The following is a 27,307-nucleotide window of genomic DNA, read 5'->3' as shown; positions in this document are numbered from 1 at the left end:
CAGTTATCACAGGCATGCACATATAAGAACTGCAAACAAATGCCACAGAATGGTAGGAGGACAAATTAACGGGATAGGTATACAACTAATAATAATAGAGCCCGTTATGTTACCTCTGTGCTGCATTGAGAAATATCTGGAAGATCCAGTGCATGCCCCTACTACGAGTCATCATATTTCCTTCTGGATAAATAAGTCATAAGAAGTCCCTGAATGACAGGTTCTATCACACTTACTAAATCAGTGCCACTCCTTAATGTTTAACAAATACGTTTTCCCAGTAACATTATTCTCAAACATAGGTTCTGTTTGGATGTACAAAACCAACCTTTGAAGTGTGAAAGTAAGAGCAGTAATACCAACAAATGTGCAAGATGAACATGTGATATTTAAAAAGGTTACCTTTAGAATTCATTGATGGTCTTTGTTCTGGCTCTAGACCTTGGTATCCTCCAGTTCCATTTTCAAAGCACATTTTCTTGTTAATATAGAAAAAAAGAAGCACCATGAGGACCAGAAATAAGGCAACTGCTGTCAGGAATCCAAGAGCTTCTGGAGACACTGGAAGAAAATGAAAGTCCAGATGTAGAGAACTATTTCCATTTTAGGGTTCCCATTAATACGGTTTTATTGCCAGTCTGGCTTTCTATCCTAGTGATCTCTCCCATTTTCAAGAAATAACTGAATTGTAGAAGGGTTTATGAGTATTCTCTTCCACTTCAAACTGAGGTTTTCTGTTTTAGCAATGGATTGTAATGAAAGAAGTTACATTCTCAATTTTCTAAAACAGATGATATGAGTCTGAAAAGTGAACTGGCTATTTTGTTAAATATAAAAGGTCAAGGTAAATGTTTGAATAATGAGATGCCTTTAGAAGTGAAGCTTAATGTCCCCCAAACAAATTACACACAGTAATAACATATTAGTCTTATGAACGTTCTCTCCCAAAAATATTCACACTTAGAATTAGGTTTGGCACCAAATGAGGATCTTGAAAACACTTGCTAGAATGTCAGATGTTTTTATGCCCAGTTCCATCAAATAACATTTTTTATTTTATTCAGCCATGAATGGCAATAAAAACACAATACATACATAGAAGATAAACAGAGGGTTCCCCGAGCACATTTACACGTATCTGCAAGTATTACAAATAGTTTCTATTCACAATTAATTGTCCATATCAACACATTCATAGTGTGAAAGTCCTTATTTTTTATTTTCTTAGTCCATGGGTGTTCATGAAGACTTGTGGATACAGCAGTACAGTCTTAACACAATACACAACAGCCAAACGCCAACACATGTTTCGTCAAGGGACATAACCCGATGACTTCTTCAGGGCCTAAGCTGTCCTTGTGCCGTATTGGATTAGGACCGGACACACGAGGTCGCTTATAGGACCTGTGACATAAATGATGTTGTCGAATCGTGAAGGTTGATATAGCCTGGAGATATATACAAAAGATCGTATTTAAATGGAAAGCAGATATTACTGGTGTAATTGAAAACATTTTTATGAATGCAAACAATTATGGTCCTTGATTTGGCCTCAACTGTATGATACTGATAGAAAGGACAGCTTAGGCCCTGAAGAAGTCATCGGGTGAAGATCAGTAGATCATCTGCATATAGTGCTATGTGGTGCTGCAGGCCTCTCACCAGGAGACCTCTGAAGGCCTGTACCAGGGGGCATCCCTGGCACGTTCCCTACTGCACCGCCTACATTCCCGAGATCACTTTACCTGTGCTCACCCTTGCTGTAGGCTTGGTGTACAACAATCTCACCCATCCCGGGAAACCACCTCCCAGAACCATGGCGTCCAGCACCACATAGAGGAAGGACAACTCAAGGATATCAAAGGCCTTTTCGATATCCACTGCAAACACCGCTGCCTCAGGGATGTCAGGATCCCATGAGTCCATGATGGCTAAAAGCCGCCATATGTTGATCGCTGTGTTTCGCCCGGGATAAACCTGGCCTGATCCGGTTACACTAACTTCGTCATATGAGGTAATAGTTGGGTTGCTAGGATTTTGCTTAATATTTTGTAGTCCATGTTTAACATGAACAGGGCCGATATGCTGTACGGTCATGTGCCGGCTTCCCTGGCTTTAATATCAGTACAATGAGTGCTTCTCTGGGGCTCTCTGGCAGTACTCTGGCCTTGCGGGCTGCATTGTACAGTGCAGTTAGTCTAGGAGCCAATTTTTTAGTATATGTGCCACAGTATATGTGCCATAAAACCCTGCCGGTAACCCATCGGTGAAATGGGGTTTTGTTACGTGCCATGTGTTTTATGGCTCCACGCACCTCCTACTCTGCGATGTCCTCCCCTAGTTCAGCCATCTCTTCTAGTTCTAGTCTAGGCAATTATGCCCCCTCTAGATATTCACGAGCTGCGGATCTGTCTCGCCCTGCAGGGCTGCGGTATAGTCCTGCATAGTATTGCGTGAAGATGGTATTGATTGCCTCTTGGGTAAAACATCTAGTGCCTGCTTGGTCCTCTAATTCCACTATCGGGGGGGTTTCTATTATTGGGGTTAGCCAGCCATGCCAGTAGAGATCCTGACTTGTCTCTCTGCTCGTGGGCCCTGTTCAGGTATTGTTCATAATCAAAACTTCTTAGGCACTCTGTTTGCTTCCTTACTTCCTCCACTTCTGTCTGAATCTCTGGTTTCCCTGGGCATTCCTTCTCTAGGTCTATGAGGGTCCTCTCTGCCCCTTCTATCTCCAAGAGGTGCGTTTGTCTAATCCTCTGGTATTCCGCCATGCTAAATCTTCAAACAGTCAATGATGGCTCTTTACACGCCCATATTTTCAAAGATCAACCATAGCCTAAAGCAGGTGGTTTTATCTAAGGCTCATAGTGGATCAATAAAGGCCAGATGTAAGGCACCTTTTAGGGCTAATATGTCTTTAGGGGACAATAAGAGTAGGTTTAAACATTGTTCGACATTGCTCAATCCTTGTCAGAACCCATACTGACAGTCTGAAATAATATCCTTGTCAATAGCTCAGTCTAAGACCTTGTTGATCAATGTGTGCCCTACCAATTTCCTCGTACAATCAATCAATCATTATCAGAGAGAGCATCCCTTAAATCACAGTAAACCAAATCAGATCAAGAAGAATGTGTCTTTCTGGGGTGACATAGCTATGGGTCAAGTTTTACAATTCATGCGATTGGGGGCAAATTTATTCGAGGTTAACACAGTGTTTGGGATTTAGATCCACTAAAATGTCTGAATTTGATCAAAAGGAATACTGTGGCATTACATCAACCTATAATAAATACCCCAGTTGAACAACTTGAATTTCTCCGCTCAAATAAGAAAGATTTGTTTGTTAGGTCAGGAGATGCCTGAAACCTTCTGGGAGCCTGAAGGTAAGAACTACACCATAAGCTGTTTCTAATTTTTCCCTGTACCCCACCAAGCCCACCCGCCTCACCATATTTATGTCACCATGATGAATAGAACTACACCTAGAAATACTTTCAGCTGTAATTAATCTTCCTTCTCATGATCAACTAAAGGGGAATGTTTTTAAGTATGAGAACATAAGGAATAGTATGGAAAGAGAGTTGTAAAATATCAAAGCTTCCAGTTGCACTGTCTGTTCTCGATGTGCCAGGTACTGAAAAGTGGTTAGGATGAGCATCAAAGGGCCAGATTTAACAGAGCCCGGTCAAGTGCCATTGTTAGCAGTTTTTAGCAAAAAAGAACAATTAGTTGTTTGCCCAAGAGGTTGATCAGAAGTAATTGCTTGGAAAAATTGATCATGGGACATCTTTAGGGTGTTTATAATCAGACCATTAATGATATGGTGTTCTAAGCAGCAAAGGTTGTCATGCAGTTACTTGAACAATGCATGACAACCTATTTCAATCAATGCTGAGGAGGCAGCCTTATGCTTGCCCATAATGAGTCTGATGGTAGGAGATCCATACTTATTAGGATATATTTGTATTTTTTTTAAAAAGCAAATAAATGAAAAATTAGGCAAAGAGAGTGGGCCCAGCATAACATCTTTCGCCCTCTGACAGGCCATGAAGGGGCCTGCAATTGGCCCAGCCTTTCCCTGGGTGCGGCCCAGTTGGGTCCCACGTTGAAGTGAAGGATGGCACTCTAGATCTAAACAAATGGAATGATTTCCTCTTCTTGCCTCCACTACCACCAAAGCACTCCGTGGAACATAGTCCTAACCCAGCCAACAACAAAGTCTTTACAGCAAGCTTTCTGAGCTGCACAAAAGGATGCTGCTTTTTGTAGTGCTGCTGAATGGAAGTGGTTTCCTCCTCCCGTCTTCTCGACCATCAATGCACTCTGGCCTACGCTGTCCTTACCCAGGCATCAACAACAAAGCAAAGTCTCTACAGCAAATGACCCACACTGCAGGGAAGGATTGACTTTTTGTAGCACTGTAGATATGGAAGTGGTTTCCTCCTCCCAACTCCACCTCCACCAAGACACTCTGGGCTACATGGTCCTTAGCCAACCCACCAACAGCAAAACCTTATAACAAGAGTTCCTGTTGATAATCTAAGCAGTCTCGCTCAACAAAATCAGGATTTAACTAACCCTAGAAGTTGGCATTTTAAATAATCTGAAATCCTTCTTAGCATTTGAGATTTCCAAAAGTAGTAGTAACAAATGTTATGAAAACCAGGGGGCATTTTTCTAAAATTCAAATCTCATTTAAATATTTTCATACAGCCACACAAAAGGTATTGCTTTTCCAATTCATTTGAACACTTTCATTTATATAAATCATTTCTCTTGAGAGACCCAGCACCAGTGGCTGTCAGAATACTCTGACCTCACAGTCCATCTTTTTCCACAGGCCTTGGGGTCGCCATGCGAAGCACAGTGGCCCTGGGCAAGAAAATTGCTCAGTAGTCACACAATAGCTGGGAGAAAACTTACTGCGTCTCAGGGTTATTGATTTCTTTTTTGTTTTTAAGATTAAACTGTTGCTGCATGGAGAATGTTTTCTTATAAAACAAAAAAACATTGTAGAGCAGGTGAATCAAACATGTTGCCTGCACAACAAAGCTTCACTGTGCTGCAGTGGCCACCGAAGACAGCGTGATACCCACCTGCCAGGATAGGGGTCTCTAAATCCAGCAGGAGATCCTCAATCAAGAAAGGGAGGCCAAAGCCTACAATAACATGATGGGTCAGTGGGCCATTTGCAGTACTCTAAATCAGAGCCATAATTAGGAATCATTGGAAATACCTGGAAACAGAGTATCTCAACAGGAACCAGTGTGGCTTTGGTAGAATAGTGGCACTCTCAATAATAATGTTTTGTATGAATGCTCTGGAAAACATGGCATCAGCTTGGGGTGAAACAGTATTATTTAGTTAAGATGATCACCAAAGTGCATGTGGCAGCCTTACACATTTCCATCAGAGGAGTGTTATGAAAAGGAAAGTGGAACATTCTTAGTCCTTGTGGAGTGGATTAAAAAATATAGGTACTATTTTATCCACAAACTGATAAGAACTCTTTCACAACAATCCCTTAATATTGCCCTCTAATGACCAGAGTTGTTGAGTGATTCCAACAAAATTTCACTTGTAGACAGTAAAGCTACTCGTCTTCTGACATTATTGGGTGCTCCTCTTGATCTACCGGGTACACATGAAGGGTAGGACAGAAAGAAAATACACTGATTTACATAATTGTTTGAAGGACAGGCTGCCCAGCTACCCAAAACATTTTGGAAAACATTGTTTTTCTGATTATTGCCTATTATTTAATTTTCTTTGTGACAAATTTCATTTTATGGAACTTTCTGGATGCCAACCCGTATTTGATCATTTGAATTTTAAAACAGATTAAGGCTTGCTTAAAGGTGCACTGAGTGATTACAGCACCCACCCCTCGCCTACGTGTGAACATCCACAAACCTGAATAGCATCCTTCTAACAGCAAGAAGCACGTAGGGTTACAAGTGTAGAGTGTTAGTAAGGATTGAAAGGGCTGGTGTGTATTCATTGTCAGTAGGTGAGGAGCCAAGATGTACATAGTAAACATCACTCTGCCCAGGTAGCCTCAACACATAAAAGGACTGTTTATGGAGAAACACTTTTTCTGTGCCCAGGGTTTATTTTTGTAACACGTTATGGTAAAATGGGGATATGTGACACCACAGGACATAGGTTGTGTGGTGGAGTCAGTAGTAATGAGAAAAGGGGGTGAGCTATGTAAATGAAAGCTAAAGAAAGGTCTGAGGACCGGCCGCGGTCCGTGCAGGTAACAGTGGTGGGGTAGAGTAAGGGGGGATTTCGAAGGATGATGCAGAGGGAAAATTAAATAAAAAATAATTTTGCCTTGTCATTGTCCATTGAAATCCCCCCCACCGCCCCCTACCGCCCCGTCGCTATTACCTGCATGGACCGCGGCTGCTGAGGACAATCCCAAAGGATCACCAGCCAAAGAAGGGGAAGTTGAAAAAGCATCCCACTACCTCAACATTATTTGAGCCTGAAGATACAGAGGTAGTTCTGGCCTGTACATACAATCATTTTATGGTTGCACCCAGAAAAAAACATGCTAGAATATCTCTCATTATGCTGTTGACCCTGAGGGATGATGTGCCAACAGCATTAGTTACATTTAAACTGAGCCATTATGTTAAATGTGATGATAGATGCAACCTTCAATAACCTCAATAAGTGGTGTCACAGTACTTTAATATCCTTGCCTACAATCTATAAAGCAGCCTTGCTATTTGCCCCATTCCAGAAAACAAAACCATTAACTTTTGTTTTAAGTGTGCTGTTGTCTGGATAAGGAGTAATGGCCATGAGTGCTAGCTTCATAGAGTTTAGTCGCAGTCTGCAGTCCAGCAGGTGATCGTCTACTTCCACTGGCAATAATATTCTTTTATTTTTTTACAGAGTTTTATATAGCGCGAACTACACTCGAACCGAATCCGGCATCAGAGCGATTTACATAGCACCAGTTACGTTACATGAGGACATCCATTCATTTTAGGCACGGAGAGATTAAAGTGATTTGCCCAGAAACACAGGAGGTTTTGGCGTCGTTACCGAGACTCAAACCCAGATCCCCAGGTCCGAGGTCAAGCGCCCTAGCCATTATCCTGTTGGTCGTATATTGGGAGCCCTTATGAAGGATCCTCTAACTCCCAGTCTTTCAATTCGGGATGGCTTCAGTCAGGCCTGCATGTGCATATGACCCTACCAGGTGATTTTATTGAGGAAGAACCTAACAGTCCCGGAGGTTGAAAATGTGTAATGAAATGTTTCTGCCTCACTCACGTTATTTGAGTTGTTCAGGTTTGGGACTGATGAATATTTCAGAGCCTGCACAGAGTAGGCACTATGGTTCCTGGACAAATCGACTTTCCCCCACTTAACATTCAATAAAAATAACAGGGCCTGTGGAGTTTTTTGAAAGTACTTATTGTGATTCCTTTTGGTCTTTGGATCACATAGTACAAAGACAGATGTGGAATCATTATATTATTAGACCTAGGCCCACACATCAACCATCACTGAGTGAGGCGTGAGGTCCAGGTGAGAGGACTTTGCTTAGGCTTGACAAAACCTTTTGACCAAAACTAACCAACCAAAAAACAATAGGAATCAGCGAAGGGAAAGGTGCCAATCCCAGACTCCGAATAGAATTATTCGTTCTCCCTTGAGGCAGCTGCTTTCTGCAAATTTACCAATGGATGAGAGAGATTCACTCATAAACATTAAACACATGACTGATAATTAATAAGAGCTAGGAATACTCAGGTGCATGCAGGAAATCGTTTGGAGTATATGCCTCCTTAGGGGGACACGTAATCCTTACACATGAATTTGCATTACTGAGTCAAAAACAAGCGACTAAAGTAAACCAATGAGCCTGCCCTATGAGGGGGCCTGAGAAAGAAAAATAATACTTATAGAGTACCACAAAGTACAAGGAAGTAACTGGTGAATTAACAGTGTTAGTGTAGAAAGCTGGCCCCAGATACTCAGATGGTATACAATGCAATATTCCAAACTCAAATGTGGCTTTCCTGGTGGATTAGTGATGTCAGATGAGTCCAAGTTCAAGCATAATGCAGTTTATAGGGGAAAGCTTATGGGTTCCAGAGCTTAACAGCAGAGGTGCATCATCTTCTACATGGATGGAGAGAACTTGAGAGTACCGTGAACAGAATATTTAGAAAAAAACAGCAAGAGAGACAATCAATGACAATCGGTTAGTGTACACTATAGTAACAAGACAAGTGTTGGCAGTGTTGTCTCTAATATTGACCTATACATATATCGGTATGTTGGTAGTCAATTTCAATATTTGGTTCCTAAAGTTATTAAATTCGATATTTTGACATTCAGCCTCCTAGATGAACATACATTTGGAACATAAAATATAACTTAGAAGTGGATGGTCTAATAGTCTCACTTTCTGTGGGTTCCAATCCAGTACTGGCTTCACCTAAGGAAATAAGTATTTCAACCAAAGCAAGTGAAGTATCCCTTTCATCTAGCCAAAAAAGGAAATTGGCTGTCTGTTTTGATTCTTGAGCAAGAATTTAGACATATTGCATGTTCTTTCTGAGCTCACAAGGGATAACAAAATGTGAAACCCAATGCATTACATTAATTATAATGAATGGTCTCTTTGTGTGGGCCAGACTGAACTGAGGTCACCTTCTTTGATTTGTAGTTGACATGTCAGTTCAACAGGGTGGCCATGGCACTGCTATTACTATACCACAATACCGTAATCCACCAATAAATAGAAATTTCATTTTAGCCCAAACAACAGTACATCAGTATAATTTCAGAAGGGAAACAACAAAGGGCTTCCTGTCTCAGTAGTGACTTTGCTTCCCCCTTCAAAAAGGAACATCCTATTGAAAAGCATGAAACTTGCTACCTTGCAGATATTTGTAGCTGAACGAGGCATCCCAAGATGGAGTGGGACATTGATAAGATCATTATAGACAAGGCTATGCCACCTACTAAACTTTCAATATTAGGAATCTATTATCCTACAACGGCAGAAACTATAAGGAATTTACTGGAAAGGTCCCCGTGAGTATCTCATGCTAGCAAATAAATGAGACCTGCACAAGAAGTTAAAATGAAAGTATACGTTTCAAAATAGCTTTAACTAACTAAAAATGTTGGCAATCTTAACAACTGTCTGACTGGCCACTGTCCAATAAGGTCTCTTTAAATGACTCAAACTGTTAAAACATGAAACATTTCAGTACCCCCAAATCTAAGTATAAAATAGACAACAAAAGGAATCTGGCACACTACTGCCAAGTTTCTCGTTAAACCATTGTAAGCTATAGGGGTCACGTCCGTTATGGGGGCCGGGTAGGACGTTTAATACTTTTGTCTCAAAGAGTTACCTGGCCACCAGTTTGTGTGCTGCTAATTTATTCAGCAGATACAATCATACAAAGCTTTTAGTCATTGTACTATACTTAAACAATTGTATTCAATTCAAATTATTTTAAAGAAACAATTCATCATTTTTGATGCATTAGAGGAATACACATTTCATTCAACGTTATGAACCTTTAAGAACTCATAACAAACATGTATTCATAAATTAATGACTTAGAACAAAAGACATTAAAAAACAAATTATTCAATTACACCAGTCAGTACTGCAGGAAGCCTGCCAGCGCTAGAATTATTTTCATTATGCGATTTTTGGGGGGGTGAAGTGAGAGACTGAGTTTTGAATTAGGCAAGTCCCTGTACATTAACTAGACAGGATTAAGGATGAGTTTCAGAGATATCTGGGTGCTGCCTGTCCAACAGAGATGGGCTCAGGATGTGGTTGGTGCTGCTTTTGTGCAGGGATTACTGCCCAATGTGAGAAGTTTGTTGATGACAATATTTATTGGTTGGCAAACAAAATAAATTAGCAGAATTAGTGCCCGTCCATGGATTTGCGGGGAACAAAAAGAATGTTGAATCCAAAATAATGTCTCTGAAGTTTCAAAATATGCACCAAAATGTGAAAGGGAGGGGGTGAAGAGAGCATCAAAGAGGAGAACAAAAGGGGAAGCCAAGAGGCGGATAGGGGAAGGCAAGGTCAGGTAAAGGATATGGAAGGGGTAGAGGGGAAGCGCAGGTAAAAGACGATCATGTTTTTCCTGTGGTCAGATAGGGCGTTGGAAAAAAGACTGCTCTAATGCTATTTCAATTGATCCAGCTCTTATGACTCACCTGAATTTAACCAAGTTATGCAGAACACCTATCTTGAGTTTTTAGGACAGCCTGAGAGGTTATGACTGTGTCCTGATTACCCTATTTTCTGTAAATCAGAAACGTCCCTATGTTGATTGCATTATAAATGTTAAATGCACCACCTATCTTATTGACACTGGTTATAGCCACTCTGCCTTGAAAATCTATGGCCTTCCCTCATTTCCTCCCTTGGACTTGTCTACAGACGCAGTCGATATTTCCAATGTGTTCCCCACCACATCCCTGATTGCATCTCTGTTTTACTGTTTTACTGATAAACTTGCTTACATGCTCAGTCTTAATTCACCAGCTAGTTTGTTTGGGACATTATATTTTGTGTAAGATTAATGGCACAGTGCCCTGTACCCCTCAGGGTGTCTACCTCAGTATACCCCAGTACTGTGAGAATGACGTGCTAGCTTTACTCTGCTGGAAATTCAAAGTGTCAACCTACTGATTTGTTTTCCCAAGTGCCCTCCACATTGTAGTCTACAGAGGCCAATTATATGAGGTGTATAGCCTTAAATGAACCCATTAAGATCAAGATCAACCCGTAAAAGAATCTGCCAAATGCATTATTATTCCTTCAAAACTGGCAGAAGCAGGGATTCATCCTAGCTGATCTAATCAAACTAGGGGCTTTGGTACCAATCCGTCCAAGCTGATTTAATCAAACTATCAATCTTGGGGCTTTGGTACCAATTGTTGATAGAAGCTATACCCTGATTTAATGTTCAAGAAAGCAGGGAATACAGATTTGCACAGGATCTGCACGCCATTAATAATGTGATTATCCCACCCTTCCCAGTCATTCACAACCTTGTCGCCATCCTTTCCTGTTCCTTCACAAAGATCAAATAATTTATCATGGTGGAGCTTTGTTCTACCTTCTACTCTATCCCCCTTTGTGCTCTCATTTGGTGGGTCTCAGCATTCTTGGTGGGTGGTCCCTCAAGGACTTACAGAGTATCTGACAAACTTTTCTCAAATTTTAAGAATAGATTTGGACATGTTTGGCTTCCCCCAGGGATCTAATATGCTTCAATATGTTGATGACCTGCTCTCAACATATGTTGCTTTAGGTCTGTGCAGAGTTTCTTTACAGTTCCAGAATTGTCCAATTTGGCGCGGTCAGACACCCAGTACATAGACCCAGTTGTGCCTTTGAAGTGAGGGTAACTTCAAAGACGTATCTTTGAAGTACACAGAGGTCCTTTCTTCCTAGCCCTGGCTCTAAACTGATTACAGGGGGCTAATTAACCGTTTGTGTGGGGACAGGACACTGCCTATTCAGGTGTAAGCCTGAGCACCTCCTCCCTAAACTGCCAAGAATGAGCCATCCGGATGCAGATGGGCACTAAGATGCAGCTAACCTTCCTTTGTGTGTGGCTGTCTAGAGGGAATGCCCAAATTCAAGCTGTCACCCACACCAGCTGTGTATTGGAGACAGGCTGCAGGCACACTAGGATTTAAGAGCAGATAAATTACAACTTTCTAAAAGTGGTCTTTCTAAAATGGTAATGTTAAATTCAACTTTCCCAGTAAAGTGGATTTGTCATTACCATTCAAATGATATAAAACATGACAGGAATTGCAGCTTAAACGTGTAATACAGAATTCCCAATGTTAACCTATGAGACGAGTAGGCCTCACAGTAGTAAAAAACAAATTGGGGGGTTTGAACTACCAGGACATGCAAAACGTAAATGTACATGCCTTACCTTTTACTTACACAGCACCCTGCCCTATAGGCTACGTATTGCCTCCCTTAGTGGTGACTTATGTTTAACAAAAGGGGAGTTTAAGGCTTGGCAAGGGGTTTCAAATGCCAAATCAATTACCATGGCAGTAAAACTGCACACACAGTCTCTGCAGTAGCAGGCCTGAGACATGTTTAAAGGGCTACTTGTGTGGGTGGCGCAATCAGTGCTCCATGCCCACTAGTAGCATTTAATTTACAGGCCCTGGGCACCGATAGTGACCTCTACTAGGGGCGTACCGGATACATTGAATATCCCAATTGTGGATAAACCAATGTAACCATGTTTAGGGGAGAAGCAAATGCACTTTAGCACTGGTCACCAATGGAATGCAGCAAGAAGAGGCAGTGAGCAGGAAAACATTTTGGGGGAAGACCACCCTAAGGCTGACAGGTCTTACACAACTGAAATGGACTGATGCTCTGCCCCTTGCCTTGTGGCCTATTAGGACCATACCAACACAGAAAACCAAGCTGAGCCTGTACTAGCTGAGCCCATTGGATGCCTTATGATGTTGCCCACAAAACTTTTGTCTCCGCTACTAAGTGAAACTTACAGCTGAATATTGCTTATACGCTGCCTGTTCCATTCTCAGGCCCAAGCTGCCTTACCGGAGTATCTGACTAAAGCCTGTCATTCTTTCAGCCTATTGACTGGGTCTTCATATGCATCCATCAGAGTAAGACTTCCCTGTAACCTTAATGGCATGGGCCCTTAACAGATCCTATTCATCATCAACACAGCTGTTAAATGTGGTGGTCTGGCAACGTGGATCCACTCCTCCCAGTGCAAGCGTGCTGCGCTTCCCCGAGGCACCTACCCTTCAGTGTCTAATTCTGGCCCTTCATCAAGTCCTAGGCCATGAGCTGTCCCTGTTGCTGCCTTCCCATCTGCCAGGGGCTGGGTCTCCAGTGCCCACCTTCTTCCTCTGTACCTTCACAGCTGCCCAATGCTGCACATATGCCTCATTGTTACAACCTCTGCTTGAGGTATGCGGTCATCTCCTGGATAGTGGGGTTCTGGCACTTGGTAGGATATATCATTACTGTGGAATGGGGAGTTAACCAGCCCTTGAGAAGAGATGTCATTTTGTGTACGGGAATAACTCCTATGCGCTGTTGCTTGAGAAATACTGCTAAACAATGAATCTTTCTTCTTGCTGAATCTGTACTCACTGGACCTTTGACAAAGGGGTTCCTCTCAGCAAAAACTAAACTTGTCTTCATCTGTTCAATTATGGTCACAAACTGCCTGAATATTCCACCATCTCAGCCCAGTCTATCCAAGGGCTCGAAAAGTTGGAGAATTCCCTTGACCATTAAAGATCTCCTGTTACTCATCTTGCAATATCGGAATGAGGATTCCTTGGTGAACACCACAAAGCATGCACCCAGAGTGCCTTTGGGGGCTGACATGAGGTTGGCATTGATGTAAAGACAATACTTTTTGAATCACCCGCAATATGAATAACGTTTTCATACTGGTATTTTGTTTCACGAACGTCAACTCCAAGAAGGATGTGCTCATTTTATCTTTGGAAAGAAAGTTTATGCCTTGGTGCCTCCAGACTGTGCTGGGGTCTATTACTCTGGCTACGTTGTCCCTACTATAACCCTTTCCAAAGGAGGTGGGGGTGCCACCACAGGACCTCCGAAACAAACTGATTTTTTTCTCTATCCTATTTCCCATCTATGGTACAAGGCAGGCAATTTGAGTGACTAGACGCAATGCTTAGATACAAGAAGAAGTAGCAAATGCCATTGCCAGGAAACATCGTGAACAACGACTCCGGAACTACGAGTTCCGGAGTCGCGCAAGCCGAACAACAACTTGTCCAAACAATAACTTAGCCTTAAGCGCGCATGTTCGGGATGGGCGGAGTTGAGAGGAGCATCGGGTAGGTAAGAGGGGTTTTGGGGTGAGAGGCTAGTGTGAAAATTTAGGGGGTGTGAGGGGTTTGTGGTAGCTTTTAAGGGGTGGGGTGTTTGCGATAGTTTTGGGAGTGGGAGGGGTTGGTTCGTTTTTAGGGGGAGAGGGTTTGTATTAGTTTTTGGGGGTGGGGTTCACTTTAGGTTTTAGGGGTGGGAGGGGTTTGTGTTAGTTTTTAAGGGGTGAGAGGGGTTTGGGTTAGTTTTTAGGGGTGGAAGGGGTTTGGGTTAGTTTTTAAGGGGTAGGGAGTTTGCATTCGTTTTTATGGGGTGTGAGGGGTTTGTGTTAGGTTTTAGGGGTGGGAGGGGTTTGGGGTAGTTTCTAGGAAGTTGGGGGAGGTACTTAGGACTGAGGGGGAGGCAGAGTGGGGTGGTAAACTTAGCCATGGATAGGCGTTTACCAAGCATGCTTTTACCACGAAAAATCGTGGTAAAGGAATGCGTGGTAAAGCAATTTGTGATTAAGACGCAGTTGTTGTAGAGACCGCCTAGTTTAGGTAGGCGTTGTTGAGAAAATCGTTGTTTCATCATACAACAGCCACTGCCATTTCCATAAGTTTGATAACAGATCAGTTGAACACCCAGAAGATCATACTCTTGCACTGTTTTTCTCCATTGTGTCTCTTTTTGGATTTCCCCCTATGGGAGTCCTCAGAGAGAAGGGAGAACTGGTAGAGGAAGCAGCCTCTCTTTGTGCCTTAGATCTTCCTCCAGAGAAACATTTCTACCGTTTTAACCGCTCTTCCTGTCCAATTAGGCAAATCTTCTCCGGATCACTCATAGGATGCTTGGAAAGGGAGCTGCAGACCTCACACATTTTGGCACTTCACAATGAGAGATGACATTTTTGCAGTAAAAAAAAGGAAAACATCCCTATTATGAAATGAAGGATAATTACTCAAAGTCCAAAAGACATAGAATGAAGCAGTTTAAAGAAGTTAAGAAAATTGCATTGGTAAATTGGGGATTTTGAGGCGACGCTCACCTAACAGTAAGACACAGTATTTGGGATTAGAAATTCTTAGAGTGGTGCACACAAGGAAGGAGTGTTTACCCTTCGCTCCAAACTGAATTCCCTGAGATGGGAGTCCTATGCAAATTGAAACAAACCTTTGCCACACACTGTACACAGATTATATCCTGTAGGTTTTTCCGTTCAGAAATAATCCTGATTAGACATTAACAGGAGGAAGAGAATATGTTCCACTTGAATAATACAATCATCCAAATCTTTGGCTTCAGAAGAGATCTTCTATTTGTTGATCTTGTTCAATGTTCATGTAGCCACCACGTGTTTCGTCGGTTTAGCGACTACATCAGGGCTACAACAATTAAAGATAACAATCAGGGATACAAACTCCCAAAACATGCCAAATACATTAGGCATTTCATCACCATCACCAGCTTGTGTGAAGTTTTGATTAAACAATGTTGTAAAATTGACCACATCCAAGAAAGATTCCATTAGTGGCCATCCAATGCACGTTTACCAGCAGTCAGCGCATCAGGCAGGGTCGCCAGCAGTAATATTAAAAAGGTTTTGTCAGTTTGGAAGGTCTTTTCATAGTAGATACATAACAGCCATAGCTGAGATGCACATGGCACGAAGGCAATGATAATAATAGTAATATGCTTCACAAATGTCACTTCATTTACCACTCTAATATCAGGCTGAAAAATATTTTGGAAATTCAACCCTTTTTCTCCAAACATCAGCTTATGAGTTCTTAAAATACACACGTTTGTCTCAAATGTATACTTTCTAATTTTGGTATAAATGTATTAATTCAGCCTAGCAAAAGCTTCTAATTTATTAGGCTGGGCTGAACAGCTACTTCCAGGTGCCTGGACAGCTTCCAGCAGCTCATGAGGCACTCGGTGAAGAGGCCTGCCCTACCTCATCACCCATCCTTCCTCCACGCACTCCACCCCATCCCCCAGCACCACCCCCTACACACCCAACTGCTCTCTGCTCTCCAGCTGAACCTTCAGTGCACAATGGACGCTCTAATAACATTCTTGGCGCCTTCGACCTCCAACCGAAAAGTGATGGGATAAAGCAGCCTTACAGCTAAACCCTCATTGCAATTATCGCATTAAACAAGTTCAGCCTGAAAAGAAGAGGCTGACTAATACTTCTGCAAATAGGCTGAAACCTTAGCCCAAGCACTGCTCATTAATAATGCATCCCATTTCATACACACACAGGGCACTTAAAATTACCTTTATATCCGCCTTCAATCATGCAAATGGCCTCGGATTCAGTGCCCCCACCTTGTTTATTAAAGCAAACCAATAAGCCATTTGAAAAGCTCAAATCTTTAAGCGCAATAATATAAAAACAGCCAAACGATAAAAACAAGTTCATGTTCTGTATTCCAACGAGATAAATAAAGCCCTTTATTGTTCTATCAGGTTTCCTTCTTCAAAAACATTGCCTTCATTTTGGAAATGCAAAACCAAAATGGTCCAAACTGCAGTGCATCGGTTTGTTTCAGCAACATTACCACACAAAAGAACTGCGCCCTGAGCCGCAAAAGGATTTTATGATCATGGAAAACACAAGGCAATTAGAAGGAATATGAAAATGGCGCGCTAACGATGGCATTTCTAAAGGTTTGTGTCATTTTATTCCATGCTTCAACAGTGGAATAGGGCTCAGCTCCCATAAACGTGTTTTTTACTGGGAATCCTTTTCCACAAAGCATTTGGCAAGGGAAATCTAGCTCAGACAATGAACCCACCAAGACTGCAAAGGGTGACGACAACATTCGAGCTAGAAGGAGGCGTCACACTTGCCACTTCCGCCTCCTTGGTGGAAACTAAAACTGGCTTCAATACAAACATTTGAGATAGTAAATACAGGCCCCGTTTCACCTGTTTAAAAGAATTATTCACCTCAACAAATGAATACAAAACAGAAATCATGAAGTTTAAAAAAGCTTAATTCTACAAAGTGCATTTTGTACCTTCGTAAAGTTTAGACGATATATTTTGTAAAGATGAAGCGTACCTTTTTTATTCTCCTGTTAATATATTTCATTTTCGTTGTTATGTCTGAGTCCTGATTGATGTTTGCTGCGCAGACACAGGTGTGGGTCTTGTAGCATAAGAAGCAAGCATTCCGATAAAATGAGTAGAGAAGAGAAAATGAACTTACGAGCCAAAGCGCCTAGAAGTTTAAGCGTGGAGCTTACAAAAGCTGGTCCGTCTTTCCCCGCGCAGCTCAGCGCTCACCTGTCCAGCCCCAAGTGAAACCACAGGGCCAGCTGCGCAGATGCCAATGAGGCTTTAATTATTGATATCTCGGGGGAAACTCTATCCGCATCATTCACACAGTAGGAAACAAGGGCGGAAGGGACAAGAAAACAAATACCCCCATTTCTTTCTGGTTAACCTGCTGTTTATCAACAGATTCTGCTATCCTTGGGGACATCCCACCTTCATCCTTCATGGCATAAGAAGGTTCCATTCGACCATGTGGCACGTGGGTCACCACAGAAAACCGTCCTGCATTGGCACAGAAAAACTGGTAAAAGTCAGGCATTCCTGCGCATTGAAAGACGCAAACGTGGAGGCTGCACTGGGGCCTGCGGCCAGGGGCGATGAGCCCTCTTTACCATATACTTCCTCTTTGTGGTATGAATGGGATAAGCATCGACCCTAACACAAGCCAAGTGCTACAATTTAAGTCATATCTTTATGAGATGTGAATATTCTTTCCTCGCATTAACAGTTCTCAATGCTTAAGCGTGTTTGCTAACTTATTTTTCACTCAGTTAATGCTTAATCTAGCCATAACATTGTTTACTCTATTTTAACATGTCCTTCAACATTTGTCACATATGCTATTTTAAAAATGTGATCCAATGGCAACCCTGGAAAAAAAGATATCAACACCACTGCAAAATGCAGGATTCATATACAAATTGTTACTTTGCCCTTTCTCATGCTGAAGACCACTATGACTACGTTAAATTCTACTAACTTTCCAAATTGGTGGACATTTCAAAAACGTAGGCTACGGGGACTCTTCTGCGATGGAAACATAAGACTCTGATGAGGCATGGGTAAACAGAACAGCCCGCTGACCTTGTACCAGGCTTATTAAATGTCCCTTCTGCTGTTAAATAAAGATCAGAAGTCAGGAAGCTCATTATTTCTTAAGTTGGATGGGTTCGGCCGAGCCCAGACAGGACTTTTTGCCACTTCATTTAACGATCATAGGGTCAGAAGAGTTCAGGTCTTTGAGGACATCTACAAAACAGAGTAGAGGCAAGGGAGGGCGATGTTTCAACCACTTTTAAATATTTGGCCCCTCATTGATGACACCATCGAATCAGCCCTGACTATTGGGCAGTAATTATTTTGCCCCAGTGGGAAAGGGGGCAGATAATAGTCACAGCTGAAAATTCCTTTCAGCCCACATGGTGTAAAAAAATGAAGCATTTTTTAAACATTTCTCGTGGAGATTTCTGTGGACAGACTACATCGTGCTCACAGAAATATCTCTACCTGGGGAAACAAGCAGACAGTGTTGATCGCCATCTCAGGAGTTTCAGGAAGCACAGCCAGAAACACTGCACAAGAGAGGTCTCATGAAAACTTGCTCCTTGGCCTACAAAAGGATAGCCTTAAACTGGATGGTTTGTATTCAGTTAGCATCTCGATTGTAAAAGGGACTTCATTCACCATTGATAGTGTCAGAAGGTGGGGCTCATTTACATGGGGCACACCCTAACCTTCCTATGCAGCAATTGTAAAGGACTTAAACGAGTAGGAACAACTGATGGGGTACAAATCTTTGCAACAAAGGGTAAATGGTACTCCCTAGATACCATAGAACGCCCTTTCCAATTGAGAATAAAAGTTTTATATTTAATTATTCGCTTAAAGCTTTTGGTTCATTAACATGCATTTTGTAGCCTCAGACCTCTCTCTTCTCAGGTAGCACTCAAACCTTTCCCCTGTCACATGGCCCATGGGGACATTGTCGGCTTTACAAAGTTAGCATGAGCTCTGTAGAAGTTATGCGGCTTTGCTCACGTTACTACATAGCTTTATTTTTGGAAAGACTTTGTTTGCACGTTTCACATGAGAATAGTCTGCTGTGTGCATTCTCTTTTTTTTTTGTTCTGGTCAAGCTTTAGCACCTAGACACAACATACTGATGCAGCTATTATTTGGGACAACGTACATTGGTCTTATTGGGAAACAGGAATACGTAGCACCACACACTTGGAGAGGGACCTTTCCAGGGCGAAGAGTGAGACAGCACCCACGATGTAGATCTACCATCTGTAGGCTAAGGTATGGGGTCTGCTGACAAAGTCCAGAGATCTTGTAATATATAATAATACGTATTCTTAGTATGGGAGGGAGGTTAGGCTCTATTGTCTTTTCTCCATTGTCTTTTCATGACATCTCATTTTATGACATAGGGACTAGCTGCTATGCTGACTGTATTTGTACTATTCATTTTCCTGCTTTTTGTGGCACGTATACTGCATGTTAGGGCACGTTAATTAAAACAAATATTTTAAACTGTTTTGTGTCTGTCAGATCTTACTGTTGACAAGTACTAGAGTGCAAGCGAAAAGGTGTGTCTTGTTACGATTTCTTAGACATCTGGGAGTGTTGTTTTCTGGGGTGTCTAATCGCTTGTTTTTCTGTTAGTCAGTAGGAAATCGAGTGAGACAATATAGCTAGTCGGTCCTAGACTCATGGGTACTAAGGTGGTAGGATGACCCAGTCTCTATACACCAAGGTCCTATAATCCTGCGTATAGTTCTGATCTTGGGCAGAATCCCTGCAACATGGCGCCGCCAATGTTTGTTCTGGTACTTATTCTCTAGACCCCTGAGTAACGCTTGTGCTTGTGCATGATACCCTCTCACCGGTTCCCGGAGACGTGAGGGGACTTAGCCTCCCATATTTTATATTTATAGTCTTTTGAAGCTTGAGATTTAAAAGGTTTTAGTTTTGACCCTGTTTTGCGCTACTGTTTCTCAAATTCTTTTGGTTTCATTTCTGATATGGCACGACCGGTCGCAATTGCTGCACATTACCGCACTGCGGTTACAGCTTTCTTAACTGGCCACATGTCCCCAAATATCACTTTCAAGGTTGAGGCCGATCCAACATTCCGCTTTGAGGTCTTTGATTCTTGGGTTACATTTACTGCCGTGGACGGAAATTATAATTTGTTTCATGAGTTTACGCCTGCTGCTCCTACGGCAGCGTATCGTCCTTATGCATTACTTGAAGTTCCGTTGACAGCCTGGTTTAATAGTGACCTTCCTCACCCTGTATCTGTTGTTCGTATGGGCCCCTTGTCTATCGATGGGGCCACCTAGCCTGTTTGGCTGGTTTTACACCATATCCAAATGATCTCAATGTTACTCTCACAGAGCTGAATGAGATGCACACACAGTTGATACATCTTCGTAGACGAGTTATACAGTTTATGTCTCATGCACTTCAAGCAGCTCTGGCTGAAGCTGCTCTTCCGCATCCAGGTCAAGGGCGAGGACTTGTGATTAGTCCCGTCATGATTAACATGGTGATGGGCAAACGTCCTCAAAATTGTGATGACCTGCAGTTTTGACTTGCACAGAAATTTGAGCAGCTTGAGACTGTCTTTCCCCATACAACTCCTGTTGAAAAACACAGGATCCTTACAATGAGTTTGCCGAAAGGTTCCTTCTCTAGCTGACTGCACCATCTGGGGTACGGTGTTTGCTACAGTGTATACACTGTGCTTTGGCACCCCCTCTTTGAGTGTTCTACCGAATGTTCTGTAGAGGGTACAGGATGAGCACGGGGCTGGTCCAGCCCTGGATTTGAGGATGAAGTAAGTAGGAATGATCCCTATTGTCTCCGATATGATTCTGGCCAACATTAAATGTGGGGCAGTTTGCTTGCAAATTCATCAACGCCGTGCGGCAGTGGCGGAAGTGGATTGGCAGCAACAGTTGCCGATTAATATTGCAGATGTGTATACCTCTGTAGGTCGCAATAGCTTGGGAAGTTGACCATTTGCTCAGGCACAAAGTAAACCCCCTTCTTGAAAAGGAGGGTCATCCAGGCTTTCCTAAGAAGGCTTGGAACAAGCAACAGCGGCAGCAACAACAGAAGCCTGGTTCTCATGCAGGTTCGCCTACACCTGACGCTTCTGAATATAGATATGATTTGCGTGACAACTCTAAAATTAAGACACCGGAGAGGTTCCAGGTTCTTGATCCTCGTTCTACTTGTTCTTTTAATGAATTTGTCAGATCAACCATTCGGCGGAGGTGGACAACAGGATCGCAGACAAGGCGAGTCTACATAAGCCAGACATTTCCCGCAGTTTGACGTGAAAACCAAACAGGAGGGACCACCTCCATATCAAACCCTATTTCAGAAGAAAAAAGTTGCAGTTTTGACAGCAAAGTATGCCTCAGATGGTGAGAACCCTGCTCCTCGACATCACAGCAGAGGTTACCAGAGTACGGCAGACACTCCACCAGCGTCTGGAGGCGAAAGCATCTGAAATATTTGTTACCATAGAAACAGCTGATATGCGAGTTGCTCCCCCTGATAGGCTCTATGAAGTAAGCCTCCAAATTGAAGGTGATATTAAATGCACTTCTAAAGCAGTCTTTTGGGAGAACCTCTCTATGAAATTTTGTTGGTGGACGTTGAGTGTCCTCCACCTTTTGTCCTTGCTTCCTCCAGTGGGGAGCATGTTATTTTACCCAGTTTTTGGCAATATGTCACTGATGATGATAAAATGGCTTATGCTTCGAAGTGGGCATTATCCCTAGCCCTGGCATTGTATCGCAATCAGGCGGGTTGGGACAAGGATTCATTTGCTTTCCACGCCACAGCCCCAACTGAAGTATCTGATTAAACCTGACGCAAAAGCGTCCGTAAGTGACATTTTGACTCAGTTGGAATATCAGGGTGTGATTGAACCCTGTGTTTCTTCAATGAATTATCCTCTTTTTCCGATATGGAACCCGGACGGTTCATACTGTATAGTTTTGGACTACCGTCATTTGAACAGTAATGTTAGTACCTTTGCAGTTCAGAACACTCAAAGCTCTCTGCGTTAGTGAAGAACATTGTTAAAAAAAAACATACAAGACCCCTTTGGATATTTCCAACAGATTCTTCAGCCATTCTTTGGCTCCTAAGAGCCGTGATTTGACCGCTTTTAGTGCCCTATGCAATCAGAGGCGACATGCAAGATTGCTTATGGGGTATAAGAATAGCCATGGAGTGCTTGCGGCACGCATTGTTTCGATTTTACATGAGATTGACCCTGATGCCAGTCACGGATCCTAGTGGGAGAGCTGCGAGCGATGCGACGGGGGGAGGAGGGGTAGGGTGGGGGGTAGTAAACTCCGGCATACGGTCGACCGGAGTTAAGTACATAAATAAATAAATAAAACAAATTACATTGCGCGCACTGCAACACCATATGCGTTGCAGCACGCGCAATGTAATTAGTTTTATTTATTTATTCATGTACTTAAATCCAGTCGGCCGTATGCCGGAGTTTACTACCACCCACCTTGCCCCTTCACCATCACGCACCGCCCCACTGCTCCGAAGCACTCCCACAAAGAGCTGCGACTGCCTGATGCCTTTTCGTATGTGGATGATATTTATTTGACTGATGATGAGTTCAATTTTCATCTCATGCATGTTGATCGCAGTCACACATTTTGCAGAGTTTGGCTACAAATTTATTTTTTGCAAAGTCTCACATTGCCTTTTTGGCAGTTCTTTTCCTTGGTTATGAACTCAATAATGAAGGTAGGGGTTTGGCCCCCACTTTTTGGAGAAATGCGCTCAATTGCAACCTCCATCTACTCTTAAAAAATTGCAATCTTTTCTGGGTTTTCTCAATTTTTTGTCGACTTACATTCCTGATTATGCCCAGCGTATCAAACCGCTTTACTCATTGATACAACCTTTGTTTTCTTCTTCCAGTTGGCTTCCGGAACATACTGCGCTATTTTGGTCATTGCAGTGTGATCTGCTTGCGACCCGGTTTATGCTTACACAAGACAACACCACAAATGTTATTATAAGAATTGTACCAGGAGCAATAGGTTTTAATTATGTGGCTATCAATGAAGTGGGCACGGTTCCAATTGCTTATAAATTGCATTTGTATACATCAGCTGAGTTGCGTTTCTCTTCTACCAAAACAAATTTGACCATGGTCCAGATAGCGATTCTGAAGGAATGCTCTCTGCCTCAGGGAAAACACATCTTCATGGTCTCCCCAGTGCCTGCTTTAGAAGCTGTCACAAAGGTGAGTGTTCCAAACTTTAAGGCTTTACATCAACTTTTGATTCAATAGGCTGGATCATTGACATCAGCTGATTTCCATTTTATCTTTGACCCTTCTTTGCAGATACAAGAGTTTTTACAGAATGAACATGTTCATCCTCCTACTCTATCATTGCTTTCTCTTGATCAGTACACATGTATTATTTACACTGATGGTTCTGCACATCCTGCCATTTGCTGTAAGCATCCTATTCCTCAGCCTGCGCAATAGTGGCAGGCACAATAGTGGATGGTGAATTTAAATCTCCTTTGTGCACACACAATCCCTTAGGGATTGAACAGCACAGTTGGCAGAGTTACGCGCTTAGCTTTGGCTCTTGAGTTCGCTGATCCTAATGTTCCTACACTGATTGTATGCGATTCTTTTTGCTTTGTACAATGCTTCAATGATAATTTGTTCTTTTAAGGACACAACATGATTTCCGTAATTTTAAAGGTAGCACAATAAAGCATAAAACACTTTGGGTCTGAGTGGCCGCTCTTAAGGAACGTTTGCAACTCATACATGTTATTCATACGCCAGGACATCAGCGTTTGGGAGAGCACGCTGTTGGTAATTCTATGGCTGATGGGGCAGCCAAATCTGCAGTAGCCACTTGTTCAATTGCAGCAGTCACTAGGTTTATGACTTAAATTGATGATGATATTCTGGGAGCTATCGCTACGACGAGAGAGGGAACTCAGTTTCCCCAAGGTTTCCCTTCACGTTATATGTATCACTTGTCTTCTGATCAAGTCCCATTTGTAACTATTCCGTCCGTTGGGGATTGGATGGTACCCAACAAGAACCGCAGGCTTTCTTTGATCGTTGCTGCACATGAAGCGTGGTATCTGCCCATGCTGGAGTTACCACAACTATTTTGCTGTTACAGCAAAGTTTCGAGTGGCGTGGTTTATATCAGCAAGCACGTAAATACATTCTTTCTAGCGACATTTGTCAACAAATGAAACCTACTACTGTGGCAGGCCCACCACATACTCAACTTTACATTTCAAATCAGCCGTTTGGTTGTATTTATCTTGATCACTGCAGTCCTTTGACTTCCAACACTGCTTCTAAACATATCTTGGTTGCTCTGTATTCATGCAGTAGATTCCTTTGGGTTTGGCTGCAACGCAGTGCTGACACTCGAATTGTTACAAAAGATTTGAGGGTTTTTGTTGGGACATTTGACAGTGGCACATTCCATTCAGACCATGGTCCGACTTTTGCTTCTAGGGCTTACCGTGATGGGATGAAGTCTCTAGGGGTGCAGGTGCAATTCGTGTCTCCATATCGGCGTAAGGGCAATTCTGTTGTGGAGCGGATGAACCGTGACTTAAAGCAATCTTTAACAGTGAGGGTATTAGGTACTGGTCAGAGCTAGTTGACACATCTATATGGAGTTCAACGTGCACTAAATAATCTCCCCGGAAGATCTCTGGGTGTGCGGACCCCTTACGAGTTGCTCTTTGGAATTCGCATTTTTCACATGAGAACACACTGCTGTGTGCATTCTCTGCCTGTTCCTGGTATTTGGTCTGAACATTGTGAGCAAGATCGATCAACAATGCCCCTTGTTATTTTGTTCTGGTCAGGCCTTAGCACCTAGACACAACCTACTGATGCAGCTGTTATTTGGGACAACGTACTTTGGTCTTATTGGGATACACGAATAGTTAGAACAAACTTGGAGAGGGACCTTTCCAGGTAGAAGAGCGAGACAGCACCTATGATGTAGATCTACCATCTATAGGCTAAGGTATGGGGTCTGCTAACAAAGTCCAGAGATCTTCTAATATATATTAATACTTATTCTTATCAAGGAGAGGGAGGTTAGACTCTATTGTTTTTTCTCCATTGTCTTCTCATGATGACATCACCTTTCATGATATATGGACCAGCCGCTATGCTGACTTTATTTTTAATATGCATTTTCCTGCTATTTGTGGCAGGCATACTGCATGTTAGGGCACATTAGTTAAAATAAATATTTTAAACTGTTTTGTGTCTCCGTCAGATCTTATTGTGGCAAGTACCAGAGTTCGAGTGAAAGGATGTCCTGGTGCAAACCAAAAGGAGTCAGCAAACTAACACTAGGCAAAAAGGTAGGTTTTTAGATGTTTCTTAAAGGCCACAGGGTCTTGAATATTGCGAAGCGCAAAAGGAAGGGCAATCCATGCCTGAGCGGCTTTCACGGCATGGGAACAGCCGCCCAGACTGTGGCGAATGAAACAGGGCACTTGAGCTAAAAGAAGTGCTGGTGAGCGTGTCTCTGCGGGACGTAGAAGGAAAACCGCTTCCGCAGATAGGAGGGACCATGACCATGGAGGGCACAATGGGCAATAACAAGGGATTTAAACTTAACCCGTTCGGCCATAGAAAGCCAGTGAAGTGAGAGTAGATGTTCACGCACGCTACTCCTAATGGGAATTTCCAGTACAAGCCTAGCGGCTGCATTTTGGACGACCTGGAGTTTATTCAATGACTATCCTGGGATACCCACATACAGAGCATTGGCATAATGAAAACAGGAGAGAATCAGAGCGCAGATGACAATCTCTTTAGCAGGCCTAGGGAGAAGAGGGAGAAATCTCCTTAAGGTTTTAAGGAGGCCAAAGGAGCTTCCTGAGGGTTTCTTTACTCGGGTAGAAAAGGATAGATTGTCCTTGAACCACACTCCCAGGTTCTTAGCAGATTTCCCATTAGATGGCGGTAGGGGGAACCCTGGAATGCCGCAAATTCTTTATCAAGCTTCAAAGTTGTTGATGGCAGCTCGGATATGGTCCTTTGAGTTGCCCCTCTTGGTAACTATAATCTGCCCAGATAAAGGTTATCTTGGTGTTGACTTTAGGTTCCTGGCAATGTATATTTCTTGCTTAGAACAAGTTCTTTACCTTTAATAATATTCTTTCTGGTGGATACTCTATCTAACCGATATTCAATCTAACCACAGATTCCTCACCTTCCGAATGCCCAAGGTGCCAGACTGTAGAAAATAATTTTCTTCAGCAATTCCCTCATGCGTCGCTAGGTGGCATTGTGCTATTCTGTGTCATATCTATCTGGCCTCAGATGTGACATTGTGGCCACCACATATTCACCACCTCTGCATGCTGAGTTAGTTTTTTTCTGATATCTGTCTGCACCATCAGACACCGAGCCTTAATAATCAGATTCTGCAGGTGTGCAGATCTCCAAGATGGAATCTTTTTAACATGGACTAGGAGAGTCGATTCCACAGAACAGGGAGGTGGGAGGGTCAGTGAGGAAACTGTGGTTAGATAGAGTATCCACCAGAAAAAGTATTTCTGATGGTGTGTAACTTCATCTTCTGATGGATATTTCGAACCGTAGATTCCTCACCTCATTCATAGATGCCAAAGCAGTACTTTACCAGGTGGTGGGTCTATGGAATGGCTCAGACCAGGAAATCCTGATGGAGAGAATAGGTAAAGTTCCACTCTAGCCAGACCTGGCTATCCAGGCAGTAGTTGTACTGATGCCCAAGTAGAAGTCTGGCAGATGTCCAAAACTGGCACAGCGCATGCCAGCAGCATTTGCTCTGGTATAATAAGTGCACAGGTCTTCTGGAGGCTGTTTCCTGGTCAATTCGTAGCAGATTTTGATGCACAGAACAATCCATCTAAAGAAGCTTTGCTTCTGCAAGCTTTTCACTTCTTCTGCCCCACAAAGAGCTGATTGTCACACCTGATGGTCCTTGGTACAATCAAAATAAAAGCTCAGAGCTTTCTTTATAGTCTAGTGATGAAGTCTCTCTTCTGCTTTAGAAGAATGAGGTGGGGCGAAGAAAGCTGGAAGGGTAATGCACTGTCCCTTGTGAAAGGTATGTTAACTTTTGTGAGGAATGCAGCTTTATTCCTGAGCACTAGCTCGTCTGAGAAGAAGGTGGTAACCAGCTACTGGACAATCAGTGCTGGTAGTTCACTCACACGACGAGTAGATGTTCTTGCTATGAGGAAGGCTATCTTCAAGGTGAGCACTCCAACAGTGCAGCTGTGCATGTTGCCAGGAACATATGG

The 27,307-nt window shown here is 42.7% G+C and overlaps 1 protein-coding gene across 2 annotated transcripts in view; it reads right to left on the bottom strand.

Annotated features, from left to right (window-relative positions):
- The window catches only part of SYT14 (synaptotagmin 14), a 761,278-nt gene that overhangs the window by 538,970 nt on the left and 195,001 nt on the right, over positions 1-27,307 (bottom strand). For both annotated transcript variants that reach the window (XM_078649722.1, XM_078649721.1), the window contains one exon: positions 403-561. In XM_078649722.1, coding sequence (XP_078505848.1) covers positions 403-561 — 159 coding nt within the window. The remainder of the gene's footprint in view (positions 1-402; positions 562-27,307) is intronic.

This window comes from Lissotriton helveticus, chromosome 6 (genome assembly GCF_964261635.1).
Source record: "Lissotriton helveticus chromosome 6, aLisHel1.1, whole genome shotgun sequence".
NCBI classification, from domain to species: Eukaryota; Metazoa; Chordata; class Amphibia; order Caudata; family Salamandridae; genus Lissotriton; species Lissotriton helveticus.
Note: the sequence above shows the minus strand (reverse complement) of the source record. Positions and strands in the feature narration are given on the sequence as shown.